Source organism: Cyprinus carpio, chromosome A15, assembly GCF_018340385.1.
Source record: "Cyprinus carpio isolate SPL01 chromosome A15, ASM1834038v1, whole genome shotgun sequence".
Lineage (NCBI taxonomy): Eukaryota > Metazoa > Chordata > Actinopteri > Cypriniformes > Cyprinidae > Cyprinus > Cyprinus carpio.
The window spans coordinates 9,378,467-9,397,777 of record NC_056586.1 but is presented as its reverse complement, the minus strand read 5'-3'; the positions used below and the strand labels follow the sequence as shown (position 1 = coordinate 9,397,777).

Sequence of the window (19,311 nt, the reverse complement as noted above, 5' to 3'; positions counted from 1 at the left end):
GTTCATTGTCATTTATTATCAGACAAGTTCAACTCAGCTGTGAGCAGCTCTACTGAAGACAGCAGTGTCGTTATTCAGCTCGAATCAGCTCAGTGTTGATTCGGTTCAGTTCAATAACAGCTGTGACTCCGATCTCATGACTCTTGTCTTAATGGTCACTTGTAAATGAAATGTTTTTATTTAAGATCAAGTTTCACTGAGGCTCAACTGCAATCTCCATCCAGAGTAAGGAAATGAAAGAGGTCAAAAGTTTAATACAAAAATACAATGGTGTTCTGAGTGAGTCAATGGTAGGGCTGTCAAAAAAAATTTAGATTTTCGAATATTCGTCTAATTTAAAATAAAAATCCACATTCGAATGCAAGACCATTGGTAACCACTACCAGAACAATACAGCTAGAAACAGAATATCGGGAACCTCGCAATTTACCTTAATGCACAAAGATATGACTTGATCTCAGGACTTTCATCTCAGCACTCCTAAAAATCTGGGATTAGGCTGTCAGCCTCTTCAGGAATAAGGCTTCATCTTTAAGCCTTTATGGAAATGTTTCTTTGTAGGCAGAATAGTAAGCGCAAAATAGATTTGGAAAAGCGGATATGAGAGCAAGCCTCCCTCAGTGGGGAAAATTTAAGACACCGTATTAGTAACACACTCGAGGCAAAAATCACCCATAAATGTGTCTCATACAAACTCTTGTTTTTGTTCAGACAAGTTTCTTTTGCTTCATAACACAATTTAGGTCATGAGGTGCAAATTTATGGAATATTTTTTTCAGGACGCAAATATTTATTTACAATATATATGAAATTGTCTTTGGTGCTGAATATTACATTTGGTAAACCAAATCTTGTTATCTGAATAAAACATGAATAATGCTACTATTAAAATTCCACAGTGAACATTATGATTAATTTCTCTGTTTTGGCTGAAACTGGCTTTTTTGAAAATGTGCATTCTCTCATTCACTAAACTGTTAACTCCCTTCAAATCAATTGAAAACAGATTTAGAAATCAGTTTCATTGTTTGGAAGTTGTTGTTGGAGTGCCAACAAAAATCATCACTGTCAATGACACAACAATCCAGATTGCTCATTCTTTTATATGTGTCCAACTTTAAACACAGTTAATGGAAAGAATATAACAGGAATGAAAGTGTAAGTCATTACTCTTCCTTTCCAATAGATTGTCATGATGTTTTGCTCCATCTCATATGAAAGCTGAAAGTACTGTATTTTGATGAAAAACTATGTTTACATAATTAAAGAAAGAGAGAAGAATCTAATTAAAATGATTTGTTATAGTTAAATTAGCTTGTAGGTCCACCCAAAACCAACCTAAAATCAAATGCAAAACCTCTCCACACTATATAACCTATTAGAACAGGAAAAAAAAAAAAAAAAGAAAAAAACCTTATGTCATTGATTTTATTGTGTTTTATCCGAAGATTTTTGGATTTGATTATGGATATTTTATGAAAGGTAAAACAATACAGGCATGTTTTTAATTGTCAAAAAAAAGTTTTTAGGTTTTGCACATTTCTTTAACATGTAGTATTTATAAAATAAACATTTTTAAAAACTGTTTATTTTAACATTTAATTTTCCTGACTTTTCACACAATTTGTTTAAGTACAAAAATGGGTATGAGATATATTAACATTATTTTGGGGGTCAACTGTAATGCAGAAGATGCAATCATGACAGACTTGCCCAAGTTTCATTTCTCATATTTCATATTAATATATTTCCAAGCATTTGCCATCTTTTCATTAAAACCATGATGTCCTTTTTAAAATCCACTCAAATCTTGCATGTATAGTCTGAGAAATTCAGAGGACAAAAATGATTGACTGAGTCTCAGGAGAATAACGCTTACAGGCCAAATATGTTTGAGCATTTTGGAAACATTGTAAACAAATTCCACTTTCATTTCGGTTTATAAGTCCAAATAAGGACGTGTTGGTTTAAGGACATGTTTTGGGTCAGTAAAATCTGAGAATCTGTGAATGATGAGCTGAGCCTCTAGTCTCATGCATGTTTCATTTCAAAGTGATATTGATTTACAGGGTAGCTCTGGATTGACGTTCGATCAGGAGTGCAGGAATAATTTAAAACGGATCTCACTGAGCACTTGATGCACAACATGCACTAGACGTGTCAGAACTTGTGTATGCAGTGAGTGTTTGTATAGCTGAGCAACTGCTTTTACATTAAGAGAATGTGTTAACAGTTTTTAATACATGTTGTGTTTATTTTACGGTCACATTCTACAGTATTTTTCTTGTTTGTATGACTTATAGAGAATGCAAAGCTTAGAGGAAGTTGAGGTCATGCTCTCTACATTCGCAAATCGCAAATCCCTGAAAGATTGTTGAACCAAGATGGTCATAATTTGCTCTCACAATCAATGGACAGAAACCTCTTTTCATTTGTGACTGGGCTGTCGTCAGGGGGGACACCTGGGAATTAGGTGGTCCCACTAAGGTCCTCTATAGGACAGCCTACTAATTGGGCCCAGAAGATATGGGCCTATCCTTAAAAACAGAATTTTAGCAAAAGCTTTTTTTCTAGGTTAACAAATAACCAGCGTTATATGCACAAGTGCATTGCAGTGCATTTTCATATAACAAGAAATATGCATGAATTCACATTACCAGTGTTACCTTAACAATGGACATAGCTTTTGGCTGTTTGCACATAAACTATGGGTGAGATCAAGAAAAACTGTCTAAAGTTACAAAATGTCTCGGGACGGGCATGTTTATAGAATAAAGATGTTAATGTCAAACCATAACAGCATCGGAGAACCAGAACCGGATGTGTCATCTGTGTGTGTCGTTGTTTTTTGTACTTATACAATAACTTATACAATAAAATTCTCTGAAAAATTAATTGAAAACAAATTCATAATGTAATTTTATCTCTTTAAATAACTCAACTATGGGCACTTTTGTCCATTCAGAAAATATTCTTTCTTATGGGCATTTTATGTATCCTACAACATACAATGAAATAATATTTGCACATAATGTTTGCATAATGACTATGGGCACTTTTGTCCATTCAGAAAATATTCTTTCTTATGTTCTTTCAAAAACACTGTGTTCTTTTAAACATACAATGAAATAATATTTGCACATAATGTTTGCATAATGCAACAATAAAGCTTGACTTTATAATTAAATAAATAAATAAATAAATAAATAAAATTCACTATTTCACTATTTGCAAATGTATTAACATTTTAATAATCTATTTTTACATAAAAATAATAAAAAAAATAGTGAAAGTATTAAAAAAAACTATACATAAAAGTTATTTGAAAAGTAGCAAACAAAAAGGAGGCTAAGAAGTTTACCATTTTAATATATACCATCATGTAATAAAAATAAAACAGTTAAATCTGTTATTAATAAGAATCCACACCTGGATATACTGTAAAAGTGTCCATAATTGAAAAAACATCCTAATTTAAATTTGCATTAGTTTCTCTTTATATGATTATTTGCAAAGAAACAAAGTGCACTCCAGTCCCACTGCCAATATTTATTCATTTAATTTAGTTGTAATAAATACTTAATGTTAGTTACATCTAACCAAAACTAAACATCATTAGTGTTTTAATAAGCAAACACAAGCCTTTTTTCATCTTAAGAGTTGTCAGATTCAAACAGTTTTATGACAATGGCCTCGTGTGGCTTTATTTTTATTGACCTCAGAGACACGGGGCCATATCGGTCAAGACCTGTGCTGGTTACAAATACCCCACCTTCAGGTAGGCTGGGAGCCCAGTCTGGATCCAGAGTGTGAGGTTCAGACCCCAAATTAAACAGGGCCAGGAAGTGAACACAGCCCCATGAGCGCAGGAAAGCTAAAGGAGGTGTGGCTGTAGAATTGAGGCCAGAGGATGACATGCTGTGATTGAAGGAAAGGAAGGTGAATCTGCCAAAGTGTAGAGCCTCTTCATGGGCACGTGACTGACTCAGAGAATGGAAGAGGGCTAGAGGCTGATTCACCTGATCCAGGTCCTGAGAATGTATTTTTAAATAAATAGAAATGTCATGCCATGCCATAATTTGAATTTGAATTCATATGTGACAGAACAAGCCTTGTGGGTTCCTTAAAGAACATTTAAGTGAAACATTTTTATTTATGTTATGTTTATTTATAAACCTTTTTCCACTATAAAGAACCTTTTGTCCAATGGAAAGCTTCCATGGATATTTAAGGTTCTTCATGGAATCAGAGATGCCAATTAAGAACCTTTATTTTTAATAAAGGACCTTTCACACTTGATCTACAGCAGTGTTTTCTCACCTGAACTGGATTGACTTCATCTCCGTATTTGATGATGGGTGTCCCAGGTAAAGTCATGATCAGGACTAGAATTGCTCTCTGCAGCTCCCATGGTACTCCTCCACCCACCTGTTATTGGCACAAACACATGTGACATTGCATACAAAGCATTCTTAAAAACTTCTCTTGTGAAAATGCAACATGGTTTGTGCCCACCACAACGTGTTTTGTTCAATGAATTATTGGTCATCAAAGTCATCAAAATGTAAAGTTTTAAAGCCTTCTGACCAATGACTTTAATAACTTTTCCATGACTTTTAGACATGTTTGTAATAACTTGATGAACATTTTCATTTGCATATATACCTGGAAATCACAAATGAAGTCTCCCCTAATATTTAAATTTTTTTTTTTTTCATTATTATTTTTTACATTTCAATTTCTCTGTATGTGCAAGTTTTAGCACTAAAACACGAATTAAACTATATTGGTCTTGTTTACTGTAAATAAAGCTGTTCCTGTTTGATGCGTCACAAAAATGATACCGTGATCATGTTATTGCCAGATAATTTTTTCTTCCAGAGCAAAAAAAAACAATATTAAGCGAAAAAATAAAACGACAATAATCAAAGATTGTTTTGCATGTTAGCTTTGTTTTTGTTTATGAGTTCATGAATGTTTTAAGTCTTTAAAAATATGATTGTTGACATGATGTTGTGTGCTGATTTTAATGTGATTGGTTTTTGTTGGGTTTTTGTTGCTGTTATGGTTTCAGGAAATACCAAATCTTGTTGATAATGACAGAACTCGTGTTCATAGTTGGCTAACAATGCTTTTGGACAACACACCCCTGAGCAGTCTGACAAAGCAGACCAAGTAGGACCAGCAAACCAGCTTAGGTTTTGGGAATCATTTAAAGAATCTCTGTGCAAGATTCTGTCCCCAGTAGATGTACATGCACTGGACTTACACTAGCTTAGCAAGTTAAATGATTAGCATGCTGACTAGAGGATATAATGATGGAATGTTAGCTTAGCAGTCTAATGGCTAGCAACATTGGCTTTAATACGATAATTTCATAAAATATTTTGGGAATTTTGCTGTCAATAAACAAATCGAGTCAGTTCAGTGTAATGTCCACTCACAGTCCAGCTCGGCCAGTTTCCTTGTGGCATCTGCAGACTGGCCTCCATGGCCTCAGCCACCTCAGAGGGAGACAATGGATGGTGTGTTGGGGGGATCAGTGACTTTGTAACCAGCTCCACCAGTGAACCATTGACAGCAATGCTGGACACATTGAGTGCTGGAAGAGTGTTACCTGTTTGCCTCACCATCAGTATTCTACAACGAGATAACAAGACCCCATTTATGTCACCAAGACTGCAGCAAGTTTATATAGCAAAATTATTAATTATTACATTTGTCAAGTTTAGTGAATGGGCTTACAGTGAATATGGAGTTAAACTCAATATAAAGTTATGTTTATAATCTATTTTACTTCCATTTTTCATCAAGACTTGATTAATCATTCAGGAATTGGTTTTGCTTCATTGCCAGTGTAATGCCTGGATTTATGGGAGAGTAGGTTATTGGTTATGTTTTGGGAATTATTATGAATGAATGATTGTGTAACAACCTGGGTGCTGGGACGTCTGTGAACGACCCCCGAGACCACTGGTTACCATGGCAACCAGGATATGATTTATTTAAGAGCATGCTTTAAGTCCACATGTTGTAGTGAGTGAGTGTACTGATGTATCATGTATACGTGATCACAAACTTATTACCTTTAGTGTGTTTCCACATTCTCCACAGACAACCAAGGAGCATGTAATTTGCTTTAGAAAAATAAGAGATATTGACCTAGACACTTTTATACATACTATTTTTTATTGAACAACCAGTTGTGACTTCCATTGACCAATATAATGCTGCCTTTACATCTACTCTGGATGAGTTTGCCCCTGTGAAGAAGCGTGTTGTTTCTTTTAAGAGGTCTTCTCAATGGTATACGCCTGAGCTTTTTGAGCTTAAGGCAACTGGTAGGCAGTTGGAGTGACAATATAGGAAAATCGAGAACATTTATAATACTATTGGATCTGTCTCTGCTTCATTTGAACTATTAGACCTGCATCCCTTTACTTCCCCTCCTCTGTTTTCAAGTTTTACTGCTGTTAGTTCTGATTTTATTTTAAAATTGGTTTCAGCAAAGAATTCTTCATCTTCTATACTTGATCCACTTCCTACAAGTGTTTTGAAGAAGTGTCTGCCATTTTTTATTCTTCATATTAAAGTGATTGTGAACACTTCACTTGTTTCCGGGATCATTACTCCAGCACTTAAAGTAGCAGCAGTCAAACCAGTTCTTAAAAAAACTGGGGAGTGATATTGCCGACATGTCTAATTATAGGCCTGTCTAAAACTTGCATTCGTTGCTAAGGTTCTTGAGCGTGTAGTAGCTGGTCAGCTACAAAATCATTTCTCTGCAAGCAGACTACTAGAACCTTTTCAACCAGGGTTTAGGTCTGGAAACAGGATGGAGACTGCCCTTTTGAGGGTAATGAATGGTCTCCTTGTTGGAGCAGATTCTGGGGCTTGTGGCATTTTGATTTTGGTCAGATCTCGGTGCTGCATTCGATACCATTTGTCACACTATACTACTGGACAGATTACAAAAGTGGATTGGTCTTTCTGGTACAACTTTAAAATGGTTTGAATCATATCTTTCAGAATGCACTCAATTAGTTTATTCTGGTACAAACAGATCTCAGACTGTTCCATTGTGGCAGGGCGTCCCTCAGGGGTCGGTATTGGGTCCTACTCTTTTCAGCATTTATATGTTGCCTCTCGGGCAGATCACTCAAAGTATGGTCTGTGTTATCATTGACATGCAGATGATATCCAGATTTACATTAGTACTCAACCTGATGTTACAACCTGATTTACTGGACATACAGGTCTGCATGAAACTACAGAACTACAGTTAAACTGCTTAAAAACTGAAGTTCTTTAATTAGCACTTCAACTGCTGTAAATCAATGTAATAATTTTAAACTTACAGTGGATGAGCGCAGATTCTCCCTTCTGTACTGGTGCGGAATTTGGGTGTGATTTTTGATGCACAGCTGACTTTTAACACTCATTTTAAGACTGTTACTAAAGTAGCTTTTTATCATCTTCAGAATATTGCACGTATAAGACCGTTTCTCTATATGCCTGATGCAGAAAGGCTTATTCACGCCTTTATAATATCCAGCCTTGATTATTGTAATTCTCTTTTTGCAGGGTTACCTGCAAATATGATTAAGAGGCTGCAATATGTGCAAAATTCAGCTGCTCATGTTTTAATTTATACACCATTCCAAAGTCATATCACTCCTGTGCTTTCTCAACTACACTGTCTTCCAGTTCAATCACGTATTGATTTTAAAGTTCTATCTTAACCTATAAAGCAGTACATGGGCTGGCCCCAGAGTATATTTGTAATTTGGTCACAGTGTCAATGCCATCTCGGTCTCTCCGCTTTACTGGTTCTCTTACTCTGTCCCAGCCTCATTGTAAACTCAAAACTATGGGTGGGAGGTCATTCTCTTGTATTGCTCCCAGGTTGTGGAATTCTCAGCCTTTTCCTATTAGGAATGCTCCGTCTTTTGATTGTTTTAAGAAATTAATCAAAACATATCTCTTTAGTGAAGCTTTTATGTTATAATCTTACAGTTGTTGTTGCCGTTGTTGTTATTGTGTTGTCATTGTGATTGTTATTATGGAGTAGTGTTGTTTCTTTTATTGTTGTTTTATACTGTTGTAGAGCCTTGAGTGTAAGAAAGGCACATTACAAATAAAATGTATTATTTATTATTATTATAAATTAAATGAGTTTCTGATTCTGTCACTGCTTGTGGATAATGTCCTTTTAACAATTCCTGATCTTGTTACATGTTTAATGCACTAGTACTGTAAGGAAGTTATTTTCTATGGCCACGAAAACATCCTTTCTTAGAGTTGATATGAAATTACACTGAATGCTTGCTGATCAGATTAGTTGATGGTCAAATTCATTCTGCTACAGTTACTACTGGCAGCTGATATAAATAATTGTCATTAATTATAATTAACTGTAAATATTTAAATACATTTCCCGTTTAAACTAATTTGCTACACCAGTAGTTCAGCAGACAAACGGGATACCTTTCATCATCTTGTGAACTGAACTCTTGTATCAGCACATTCCACTCCATTAGGGTCTGTGAAGCATAAAAACACATCAATTTTTAAGCAGACACTGGGCATGGGCTCACCACATCATGTCTCCAAGAAAAACCCACACATTTTTTCCACATAAAAAGACACGTCAGTGTGTTTTCAGGCAGCTTTACCTTTGCAGAGAAGGCTGCGTCTGTGTCACAGATCCCAAACCCAGATATACCATGCTCCAGCCAATACCTTAATGAGTACTAGAGAGGAAAATCATACCACATGAGCAATAATGAACAAAAGGTAAGCAGAAATATGGTCATAAAACAAAAATCCTGACCACATGAATCTTTCGTTCATCTAGTGACATTTAAAGTTGCCACAATATAATTTTTTTTTTATTCTTCACATTTGAAAATAACGTACCACCTACATCAAACCCATACTCTAAACTTAACTGATAGTGTTAACAAAAATGCAATCTTGAGATAAAAACACTGAAGCAACCATGCCATTTTAGCTTGCTTCTACAAGTCTTTGAGCTCTTTCGTCACTTGTGTTTCATGGGACTCATATAAGTGCTCTGCATTGCACCAGGTGAGCTACCCAGCAAGTTTACTACATCGGAAAAGCCAGACAGAGCTGGTTGTGTGATGCAAATGTTTAAATGTGTTAGTTTAGAAATCATGGACTATGCAAATTGTTTGAGGTCATAAGTATTGTGCAAGTAATTACAAAAAAAAATCTTTATTAATTAATAATCTGCCCCGTAATAATAATTTTTGTGAAAAGGAATAAAAATGGTTGGCTGTTTTACTACTTCTAGTGATTATTTCAGCTAGATACATACAGTGAACTGAATGTATAGGTACTTTTTGGAGAGACATTTCCAATCAGTCTATGTTGAAAAAATAATACACACTCTTAATGATATCTTGCATTATATATATATATATATATATATATATATATATATATATAATTATATATATATATATATATATATATATATATATATATATCCAGTATATATGCGATATTTCTTACTTGAATGTACTCTGATGGACCTGACCAAACATCAGTGTCATTACCCGACTCCTGCTCAAACAGATCCAGCTCACAAAGGTCCAGCATCACTCTCACACCTGAAACATATACAAATCCAGTGGATCAGTTAATATTGCTTTATGACAACCAACATAGCCTAATGTTGCTTAATATTTTTAAGTGCAAAAATGGGTTTGTATTCACCATTGTTTAACAAGCATGGATTTACAGTAGCCAAAAAACACTTCACAAAAGATATAAAAGATGAAGCAAAAAGCATTTGGACACTTTGAGGACAGCTGTGTGAACTTGAGGGTCTTCATATATCTACTTTAAATTACCTTGAGGCCAGTTGGCTAAAAGTAATTAGTTAATATTGGCTAAGAAAAAATTGCATAATTTGTTTGCACATGCCACTTTGATATCTTTGTAAGTTTAATGCAATGACTTTCATACATGGCTTAAGTGTCCAAATACTTTGAGACCAGTGTGTAAGACAAGAGAAGACTGATGTGACCTAACAGCACCATCTAGTGAATGCCAAAGGTACCACAATCCTGGTCCACATGTAGATAAATCATTTAAAGAAAACTTTTCACTTTTATAAAAGGGTGAATGCCAGCAAAACTACCAAAATAAAATCAAGTGTATTTCTCAATAATAAAAATATACATACCTGCTTTGCGGCTTTCTGTGATAAGCCGTGTGAATTGTGGAAGTGTGCCCAGACTTTGGTCAATCTCTGTCAGGTTGGTAGGAGAGATGTCATGCCGGAATAACCCCTCCAGGATCACTGCCCCGACCCCCAGCGATTTCAGATACAGCAGCTGCTCGGACACCCCTGAACGTGAAACATACACTATCATGCTGGTCTTTACTACTGGAATTTTATTGCTGTTTACTAATATTAGGCCGCCTTTATAGTCCATTCTGTGCTGCTTGCGCTCAATCACAGCACCATGACACTTCTTATATCAGTAGTAATCTAATATTTGTTGGGTTATATACTGTAAAATTGATATATTTATTATTTATTATTACAATTATATTTCAGAAAATTGAAATTATTTTTTTTTTTTACAAACAAGTGAATAATGTGATGTAATTTGCCAGCTGAAGTATTACACATTTTATTTATTTATTTATTTATTTATTTATTTTTTTTTTTTTGCTGTTCAACCCTGTAACATGAGAAATGTTATGGGTTATTATTTTTCATATCTATTTAATTTGAAAGGATGATGATAAATAAAAAAAATCATTTATCATTTATTTATATTTTAATATTTATTTTTTTATTTTTTAATTTATATATTATATTGTAAAATTTGCATGTTTACATATTTGTTTTCTGATTAAGTGTATACTACACTCTCAAACATAAAGGTTTCAAAAATAATTTTTTTGCAGTAATGCCACTATGAACCATTTTTGCAATCTACCATCATTGTTACTGCTGTAAATGATATTTTAATTACAGTAACTTACTGCTGATACGGCTGACCTCGTCACTGTCTGCATCCATGAAGAGTGTAGGATGCAGGCGGTAAAACACATCCCTCTGCCACCAGTGCAGTGAAGGAGACTCCATCCGCGGGCTCTGAATGATTATTGTGATTGCAGCGCACAGCATTATCAGCCAACCAATCCAGAAGCAAAGCACAAGACGAGAACGAAACTTCTTCCATTCTGGTCCTCCTGCGCACTTCTCCAGCTCTTCTCTGCTCAGGTGCTTCCGGGTGTGCTGGTGTTGCTCAGTGTCTGGGATGAGGAGAGGTACGGTCTCTGAGCTGTCCAGATCAGTGAATCGACCTCCAGCAGATGCGCTGCCATAGCCTGGATCACCTTCGACCTTCAGTGTCATCTGGTCTCACTGGATGGTAGGAGCCATTGAGAAGAAAACTGTTTGCACAAAACTTTATAGTGTTTTATAGTGACTTTATAGTGTAGGTATCCCACAATACCAATACAACCACAGCACCAAATTCCATCGAATTTTATCATATGTAAAATATTTCTTGTTTTGTAGCTGATCAAAACCCCTGAAATTATCACATATATTGTGTTTCTCCATGAATGCTCAATATAAAAATATAGTCATGTATGATGTATACTGTATTTTTCATTCTTTGTTGAATGTCTCTGGTGGCACAACTGAGTGCTTAATGTTACTAATGTAAAGGAATTTACTGAGTAAAACATAGAAACTCAGCGTCATAAAATATCCCATAATACTTGTTCACTAGTGACTAGCTCCATGACACATTAGCACAATGTTATTTCATGCTCGGTATTCATGTCAGAGTTCAGTTAGTGTTTCGCGTATTTATTTACATATTGTTTAGTATTTCTTGGTCTGTATACTTAATGTAATGACACTAAACACTGTAAAATCCTCCCACCAGTGAATTCTAGTCTCAAAGACAAGATATTTTAGCTTTTGTACTTACCTGTTGGGAACGTCTGACACTGCAAGCTCTCTCTGTGACTCTGCACTTCTTTTTGTTTCAGTTTTCAGTTTATTGTTATGATAAACACACCAGTGATGTTGCAATGAAGAACAGGTTAAACTTCAGTGAGGTCCAAATGCTCACGAATCCTTGAGCCTCTTGTTTTGAACTCTCTTTGAACATTAAAGTATGACAGTTCCACCAAAGATGAGGTTTCAGTAATTAGTATAGAGGTGTGAAGAGCCATGACACCTCAGTCACACATTCTACAGAGGTTATGGTACATTCACTAAAGGCCAAACATAACATAAGCTTCATGAATGTCTGTTGTTCAGAGGGCTAACAGCAACTGAGAAATATTAGCTGTAACACTAACATTAGGAGCAGGATAAGAAATACTTCTACATCTAATCTATAATGAATAACTTAACATATAATAAATAAATGCATATTATCTTATATCTCTGTTTGTGCCTTTTCAGAAAAGCATGTATTTCTGTAAACCTTTGCATAGTGATATACTGGATACAACACACACACACACAAAAAAGTATTTGGACAATTCATCCACTCTTCACTAATACTTAACTGTAAAACATAACGCCTGAGCTCTTCATGTATGATTTCATAACTATTTAGACTGACAAAATGACAGAGAAAGTGCTTTTATACAAAATGAGTCCTCATTCTCAATGTTATTTTTCATGTGTTTTAAAACTGATGTATGTACTATAGTAAAACACAAATAAATAAGAGAGAGAGCGAGAGATAAGTGAATTTATATTTTAAGTACCCTTTATAAAGTTTTACAGATGTTAGTTTTAATATATTGTACAGGTTTGTTTATATAAATCTAAGCTCTCTGTAAGTAAAGAGAGCTTAACATCCATAAACAAATAAAGCAAACATATTTATAATACACTTATACATTGAAGTATCTTATAATGTTTGTAAATCGTGGGTCACTCGTGAAGTTAGTTATGAGAAACATATTTATAATTATTTTTTAATTTGAGTATTTATTTAAATACATTTAGAAAACTGTTACTTAAAAGGCTAAATAAATTGAATTATTTATTTTATCCCAGCTATAAGTGGATAGACAATCAAGTAAGCCTTATATTTAATTACATTTTTTTTTTAAGTAATCTTACTAAAAACTTGGGCTCTGTGGCATTTTAAAGTTTCCATATCAACACACACACACACACACACACATCATATATATATAATATAAATATATATATATATATATATATATATATATATATATATATATATATATATATATATATATATATATATATATATATATATTATGGAATATTGTGCCCTTGAAATCTTTAACCAAAAACACTAACAATTCCATTTGGTGGCACTAGTGGTATATTACGCACTTCACCTTTAAGTAAAGTAAAATCTTTATATCTTCCATTAAAAGCTTTACATGATGTCAGTGTTTAATGCTTTACCTTCATGAAAGCGTTTGATAAACCCTCCTTTCCCCCCATTTCTGTTTAAATACACAACATTGATTTAAAAAAGAAATAGTTTGGCTAAACAATCAGACCTCTGTAAAACAGGTGGTACACAAATGTCCTCCTCACATTATTACATTACAGAGATTCAAGGCTTGATTCTTGATCTCCAACATAATGGCCACTAGGTGGAGTCATCAGAGCCGCCAGTATCCTTAAATGACGACAAATTAGTGGAAAATTGTTGATGTTTGTAAATTGAACATTTGCACTTTACATTTAAAGACACCTAGAGATCGTATTAAAAAAATAAAAAATAAACTGTTGAGGAATAATATAATACGGCTTTAACATACCATCGGCTCAAGAGATCTGAAGGCTGCTGCATATTTTTGATATGCACCAATTATGCAATCTTTCCTGCAGACAAACAAAACAGAGATTGAGAAAACATGTTTGAAAGTTGAATTGTCACCTATATACAGTGCCCTCCACTAACATTGCCCCCCTTGGTAAAAATGAGCAAAGACAGTAACTAACTGTTTTAGTGTCCACTTACTTGCATGAGATTCCTCCACTTGGTGGGAGGCCGGGAATATTTTCAGATGCCAGGAATTTCATCACATAGAGCAGGTCAGGTTCCTCGTCTTTAGATCTGATCACGTTAATGATCTCTAAGTAACATGAAAAACAAAATGCACTTTTATATATAAAATCTGACATTTAGAGAGATATTTAATCTAATCTAGTATTTTTATTATATAGTTTAAAACCTTTTATATCAAGTGAATTAGTGAAATTACCTGCCACTTTTTGCTCAATGACGCGTTCTAACTCTGCCTCCTGTTGCAGTGCCTCTGGGGTCACCTTGGGGGCGCCATCAAAGCAAATAATGATAATGCTGATGTTGTCTAAACTTCCCTGCAAGATAAGAATTTAAAATATCGAGTTAATGAATTAAGATCAGTATGTTCAGCTAACAGTTATAAACTAAAGGACCTCTTGGCCTTGTTGATTAGCTGGTCAGGACTCTGGATATCCCTTAACCTGCAGTCTGAATCTCAGTCGTAATCCCCTCTCGCTCTCTCCTGTAATCATTCTATTTAAAGAACAGAACCTACATAGAACAGGTCAAGCTGATTCTATGATGCGCTCTGTAATCTTCCTGGCCTCAGCATGCGGCAGGGAAATACCATTATATAATATTATGTAATCCAAATGCCTAACCATTTTAAGTAACAAGACATTCTCATATTGTGAGAAAACAAATCTGACACTTCTTTTTAAAAGACATGTACTATTTTGTTTGTTTGTTTGTTTGTTTGTTTGTTTGTTTGTTTGTTTGTTTGTTTGTTTGTTTGTTTGTTAAATGGCATAATGTCAAATGTATTTTAAAGTTTATTCGTACCAAGAATCACCCACTAAGAAAAGGGGTTGTATTAAATTAGTGGAAAAGTAGAAATAAGAACCAAGTAGTCTGCATCAAACGAAACAGAATATACAGGTTTGTTTGTTGATATCTAAATTATTTGTTAAAATGCTAAGAGTCTCAAACCTTTGACAAACCATCAATTAGGTTATTGTTCGGAATAGTATACTGTACCATAGTTGTATTATTTTTGCTTCATTTAGTATGTATACTGTATGTAATAACTGGATTATATTATATGGTGCACATATATTTAGCCTAAATGTGCAGAACACATAATATACCTCAATGCATTGCATCCAGCAAGTAATATCTTGGTTATTATTTATATAAAATGATGAATTTGATTATTGAAAAAGCTTTTGTTTTTATATCTTCATTTTTCATTTTAATTTTACTTTTAGTTTTAGTAATTTTGCTCTGTGGTTTTGTAATTTTTATTAGATTTTTTTTCTTGTTTCTTTGTTTAAATTTTATTTAGAAAAAATAAATAAAAATGTATATTTCATTATTTTTATTTCAGTTCTAGTAATTTTAGTACCCCAGCTTAAATTAATGTGTGTTTTATTATTATTATATTTTATAAAATGTATAATTTCCCCTATATTTCTATTAAAGGATGTTTTTTTTGAGATGACTGAACATTTTTAATTTTATCTTTATTTCAATTACTGAAAACAATTTTAATAGTTTTAGTTAAATCTCGCTGGAGATTAAATTTATGACCTGTGGCCAAACCAATGGGATCCTCTCACTGCTGTAACCAACCTTATAGAGGCAGAGGTCAATGACCTGTGTGCAGATCTCCCTCAGATCATCACAGACTTGCAGACGGTTGCGCACAAATGCACACAGCTCCTCATTACTGATGGCGTCCCAGACACCATCACACGCTACCACCAGGAACTCATCTTTTGGGGTTCGCTCCAGCTCGTACACCTCTGGTTCAGGAGACACCAGCTGTTCGGTCTGAGTCCTCCATTCCACCTCCTTAAAGTTGAAGTCGCCAAGGGCGCGGGACACGGCCAGCGAGCCGTTGATGCGCTGCAGGGTGACGGAGCCGCCAGCGTTCTGGATGCGCTCTTTCTCACGTGGGTTGATAGGTTTGTGGTCCTCCGTGTAGAAGACCACCTGGCCATCGCGGCAAAGGAAGGTCCGTGAATCACCACAGTTGATGAAGTAGATGTTTCGTGGAGAGATCATGACAGCGGTTGCTGTCGATCCACTGTGGTCCCAGCTCTCATTGCGGGTCAGTGTGTGCATGTGACGATCTATGTTAAGAAAGCCAACTCTGATGCCATCTTTGACCTGGTCTACATCCTCATCCACCGTCACACAGCCTGATTAGACAATCATACAAAAGGGTCAAACACAGTGACATGAGGCCTTTCTATCTGCCCAGAAACCTGCCGCTCAACCTACATGACTGTTTAACCTTACATCACTTAATGTGTTCCAAAATATTAGATGGCCTAATAATTGACCTACTAATGAGTTTCTTTCTTCTGCTGAACACAGAAGAAGATATTTTCAAGAATGTCTTCCTCACTGACTTCCATAGTATTTTATTTATTTATTTTATTTTTTCAATTCAATGGCTACTGTCGACATTTTGGTTGCCAACATTCTTCAGAAAATGTGTTCATCAGCTGAAAGAAATTCTTACAAGTTTAGAACTTGAGGATGAGTATTACAAAAATATCTAGAAAAAGTAATTGTAGCATTTTAAAGAAATTTAGTCGACAACAAGTCCAAAAAAAGTCTAACAATCTTTTTATAAAAATTTTAATAAAAATATACAAATTAAAAAGTCTTTTTTAGCAGTTTATATATAAAACACCATCCTGACATGAACAATACCTCACAGCTCTTTTTACTTTGCCTATAAGTAACCATCTGCAGCAGTCTGACACGAGAAACTTAATAATATGAAGCTGTCTGACACCTAGAACACCAGCAAATTATTGTGCTTAGCAGATATTGCACTGGCAGTAATATTTCAGTCTTTAAATTTAAAAATCTAGTTTACATTTTGAAATTGCTGACATGTAAAAGCACAACATCACTGTTTGCATGTACAAATTCCATCATTTTATCTTCAAGACTGATAATCTGCATATAATCGGTGAGTACCTGTGTCGAGAATAAAATCCAGCAGGTGTCTGGAGCAGTACTGAGCCACCATTCTCCCCGCATGTCCATCGTACACGGCAAAATAGCTCCAGTCTGGCAAGGCATTGGTCATCTCTGGCATGCAGGTGTGGGAATCCTCCATCTGGGCACGCCAACCCTGCATACTGGCCATGCCGTAGTTAATGCCACATTTCGACCCGCCTTCTGCTGTATCTTTCTCCAAAATGGGCCTTTCTAGGTAGGGTCTGCCCATGTCCTCTTCATTTTCAGAGTACTCATCATCAACTCCCGGCTCCCGTCGGCCACCCTTGAAGAAGAAGGTCACCATCTTCTCGGTTTCCTTTACCAGCTGCCTCAGGAATGAGGGCACCTCCATGTTGCTGGCTCGCCTGGCGGTTCTCATGGCCACACAGATCCTTTGCTTCAGTCTCCTACTGTTCCTCAAACTCCTCTTTCTGGTCCTCCGAAGCCGATCCAGTGCCTCCCGTTGAGTTGGAGCTAAAATAGAAGGGTCTATTGCTGGACAAACAGTGTTAATGCACACAATTAGTTTGGTGTCCTAAATATGTTTGAGCAAGCTTCTGTTGTTCCCAAGGAAATCCATTGGACTGTTCTAATGACATGAAGTCTTCTGAATTCTGGGTGTGTTTATTACTTTTGCCAAGCCTTGTCCTCTTACTTGCCAAGTTCTGATTGGCTAATCTATTTATGTTCACTCATCCTCAGACAGTGTTCTGTCTTTCCTTTCATCTGTACACTCTCATGTAATCCCTACTCCGTAATGTGTCTGGATTAGTTAGCGTGCACACATGCACTTGATGAACTACACAGTGTTTCATAATGAGCATACAAACAGGACAGATTTAAATGTCATGTGCAATATTGACCATGAGCTTTTGCTGGGATGTGATTTGGATTTTGACAGTATATATTTGAAATGTGTTGTGTTATGCAATATAGTCCAATTATTGTTCAATACAAATTGATAGTGACTTAAAGCCGACTTTTCATATCTGTTCACAGCTGCTGTGGGCTTATCCAGATATTTAGATTTAATTTTGATCTTCTAAATGCCTAATCGCCAGTGAGAACCACATGTTGTCACAAACACTCCTAATTGACTATAAGTAAAGTTTGCGTTTCACTACTATAAATTGTTTGAAATAGTAAAACAGTAGTCTGGATGGTTGAATAGCCAGTTTTCATATCTCTTCAGGTAATTGTCTTTATGAATAGGAACTGTCCTCCTTAGGAAGGCCCAGTTCTTGGAAGGCTTGCAGATTATCTGTATTTAAGATGCGTAGGTGTGTGACGTTTGGATGTAAGCCATTTATTCACAATGAGTGATTAAAGTGAGCAAGGGCATTATATAACCCTGACATTCAAGCCTGCATAATTACAATTACATAAGAGGCAGGTTTACTTTTTTAGAGATTCCCTTTTTTGTGTTTGTACACGTTACTATTACACTTTTTATATAATGCTGTTTACTTGACTGTATGCTATGATTTTTACAATTACATGAATGAGTACATATGCTCTCAGAAAAAAAGGTACAAAAGCTGTCACTGTGGTGGTACCTTTGCAAAAGGTAAACCTTTGTACCTGTAAAGAGTCTATAATGGTACTGTAAAATTATATATAAGTATCTAAAGTTTATAGATTAGTACCTAAATGTACAAAGGTGTACCTTCTGAAAAAGTACCACCTCAGTGAGAGTTATTTGCGTATACACAGCTATTGATAATGCTTACCCAAGTCATAAAAAACACAATCCACTTTGCCACCTTTGTTTTTTTATTTTTACTGCATTTATACTCCTTACACTAATGGATATTTTAATATGTTTAATCACCATTTCATGTTTACACAATTTCATATTTATAACATTGATTTCTGGTCTACCGTGCCAACTTATTTATTACTAACAGTAGCTAAAGAATCTTTGTGTAGATAAATGTTTTAAAATTATTTAATTAAAATATTCAAAATAAAATTATTTATTTAAAATATTTTCATTAATAAATTAATAATTATTGAAATAACTATGTAAAATTTATTAAAGTTTTATTTGTTGTAAAATCTCTGAGTAATATTTCTTAAAAGGTGGTAATTAAAATTAAAAAATACTTCATGGGTCATTTTAATGGTGTAACATGTTCATCCTTGTTAAATTCAATCAGACAGACATAAAGAGGATGCTGATCTGAGATGGCAGAGAGCAGACACACACACACACACACACACACACACAATACTTCATGGGTAAACACACACACAC

General features: G+C 35.0%; 2 protein-coding genes across 3 annotated transcripts; both read right to left on the bottom strand.

Moving 5' to 3' along the window:
* Positions 1 to 3,421: 3,421 nt before the first annotated feature.
* Positions 3,422 to 12,705, bottom strand: LOC109057102 (4F2 cell-surface antigen heavy chain). Of its 2 annotated transcripts, none has more exons than XM_019074298.2 (9): positions 11,991 to 12,705; positions 11,029 to 11,442; positions 10,217 to 10,381; positions 9,541 to 9,638; positions 8,676 to 8,753; positions 8,488 to 8,543; positions 5,445 to 5,640; positions 4,321 to 4,428; positions 3,422 to 4,031 (listed from the first exon to the last, which is right to left on the bottom strand). In XM_019074298.2, exons 2-9 carry the CDS (start codon positions 11,402 to 11,404, stop codon positions 3,654 to 3,656), a joined length of 1,455 nt encoding a protein of 484 aa, XP_018929843.1. In that variant the 5' UTR covers positions 11,405 to 11,442; positions 11,991 to 12,705; the 3' UTR covers positions 3,422 to 3,653. The 2 variants fall into 2 exon arrangements, with proteins under 2 accessions (XP_018929843.1, XP_018929842.1); XM_019074297.2 differs by having other exon boundaries at positions 11,029 to 11,413.
* Positions 12,706 to 13,302: 597 nt separating this feature from the next.
* Positions 13,303 to 17,671, bottom strand: ppm1na (protein phosphatase, Mg2+/Mn2+ dependent, 1Na (putative)). Its single transcript, XM_042770939.1, has 6 exons — positions 17,031 to 17,671; positions 15,666 to 16,237; positions 14,272 to 14,389; positions 14,028 to 14,142; positions 13,825 to 13,888; positions 13,303 to 13,682 (listed from the first exon to the last, which is right to left on the bottom strand). The coding sequence occupies exons 1-6, from the start codon at positions 17,431 to 17,433 to the stop codon at positions 13,653 to 13,655; spliced, it is 1,302 nt and encodes a 433-aa protein (XP_042626873.1). The 5' UTR covers positions 17,434 to 17,671; the 3' UTR covers positions 13,303 to 13,652.
* Between the last annotated feature and the right edge of the window lie 1,640 nt (positions 17,672 to 19,311).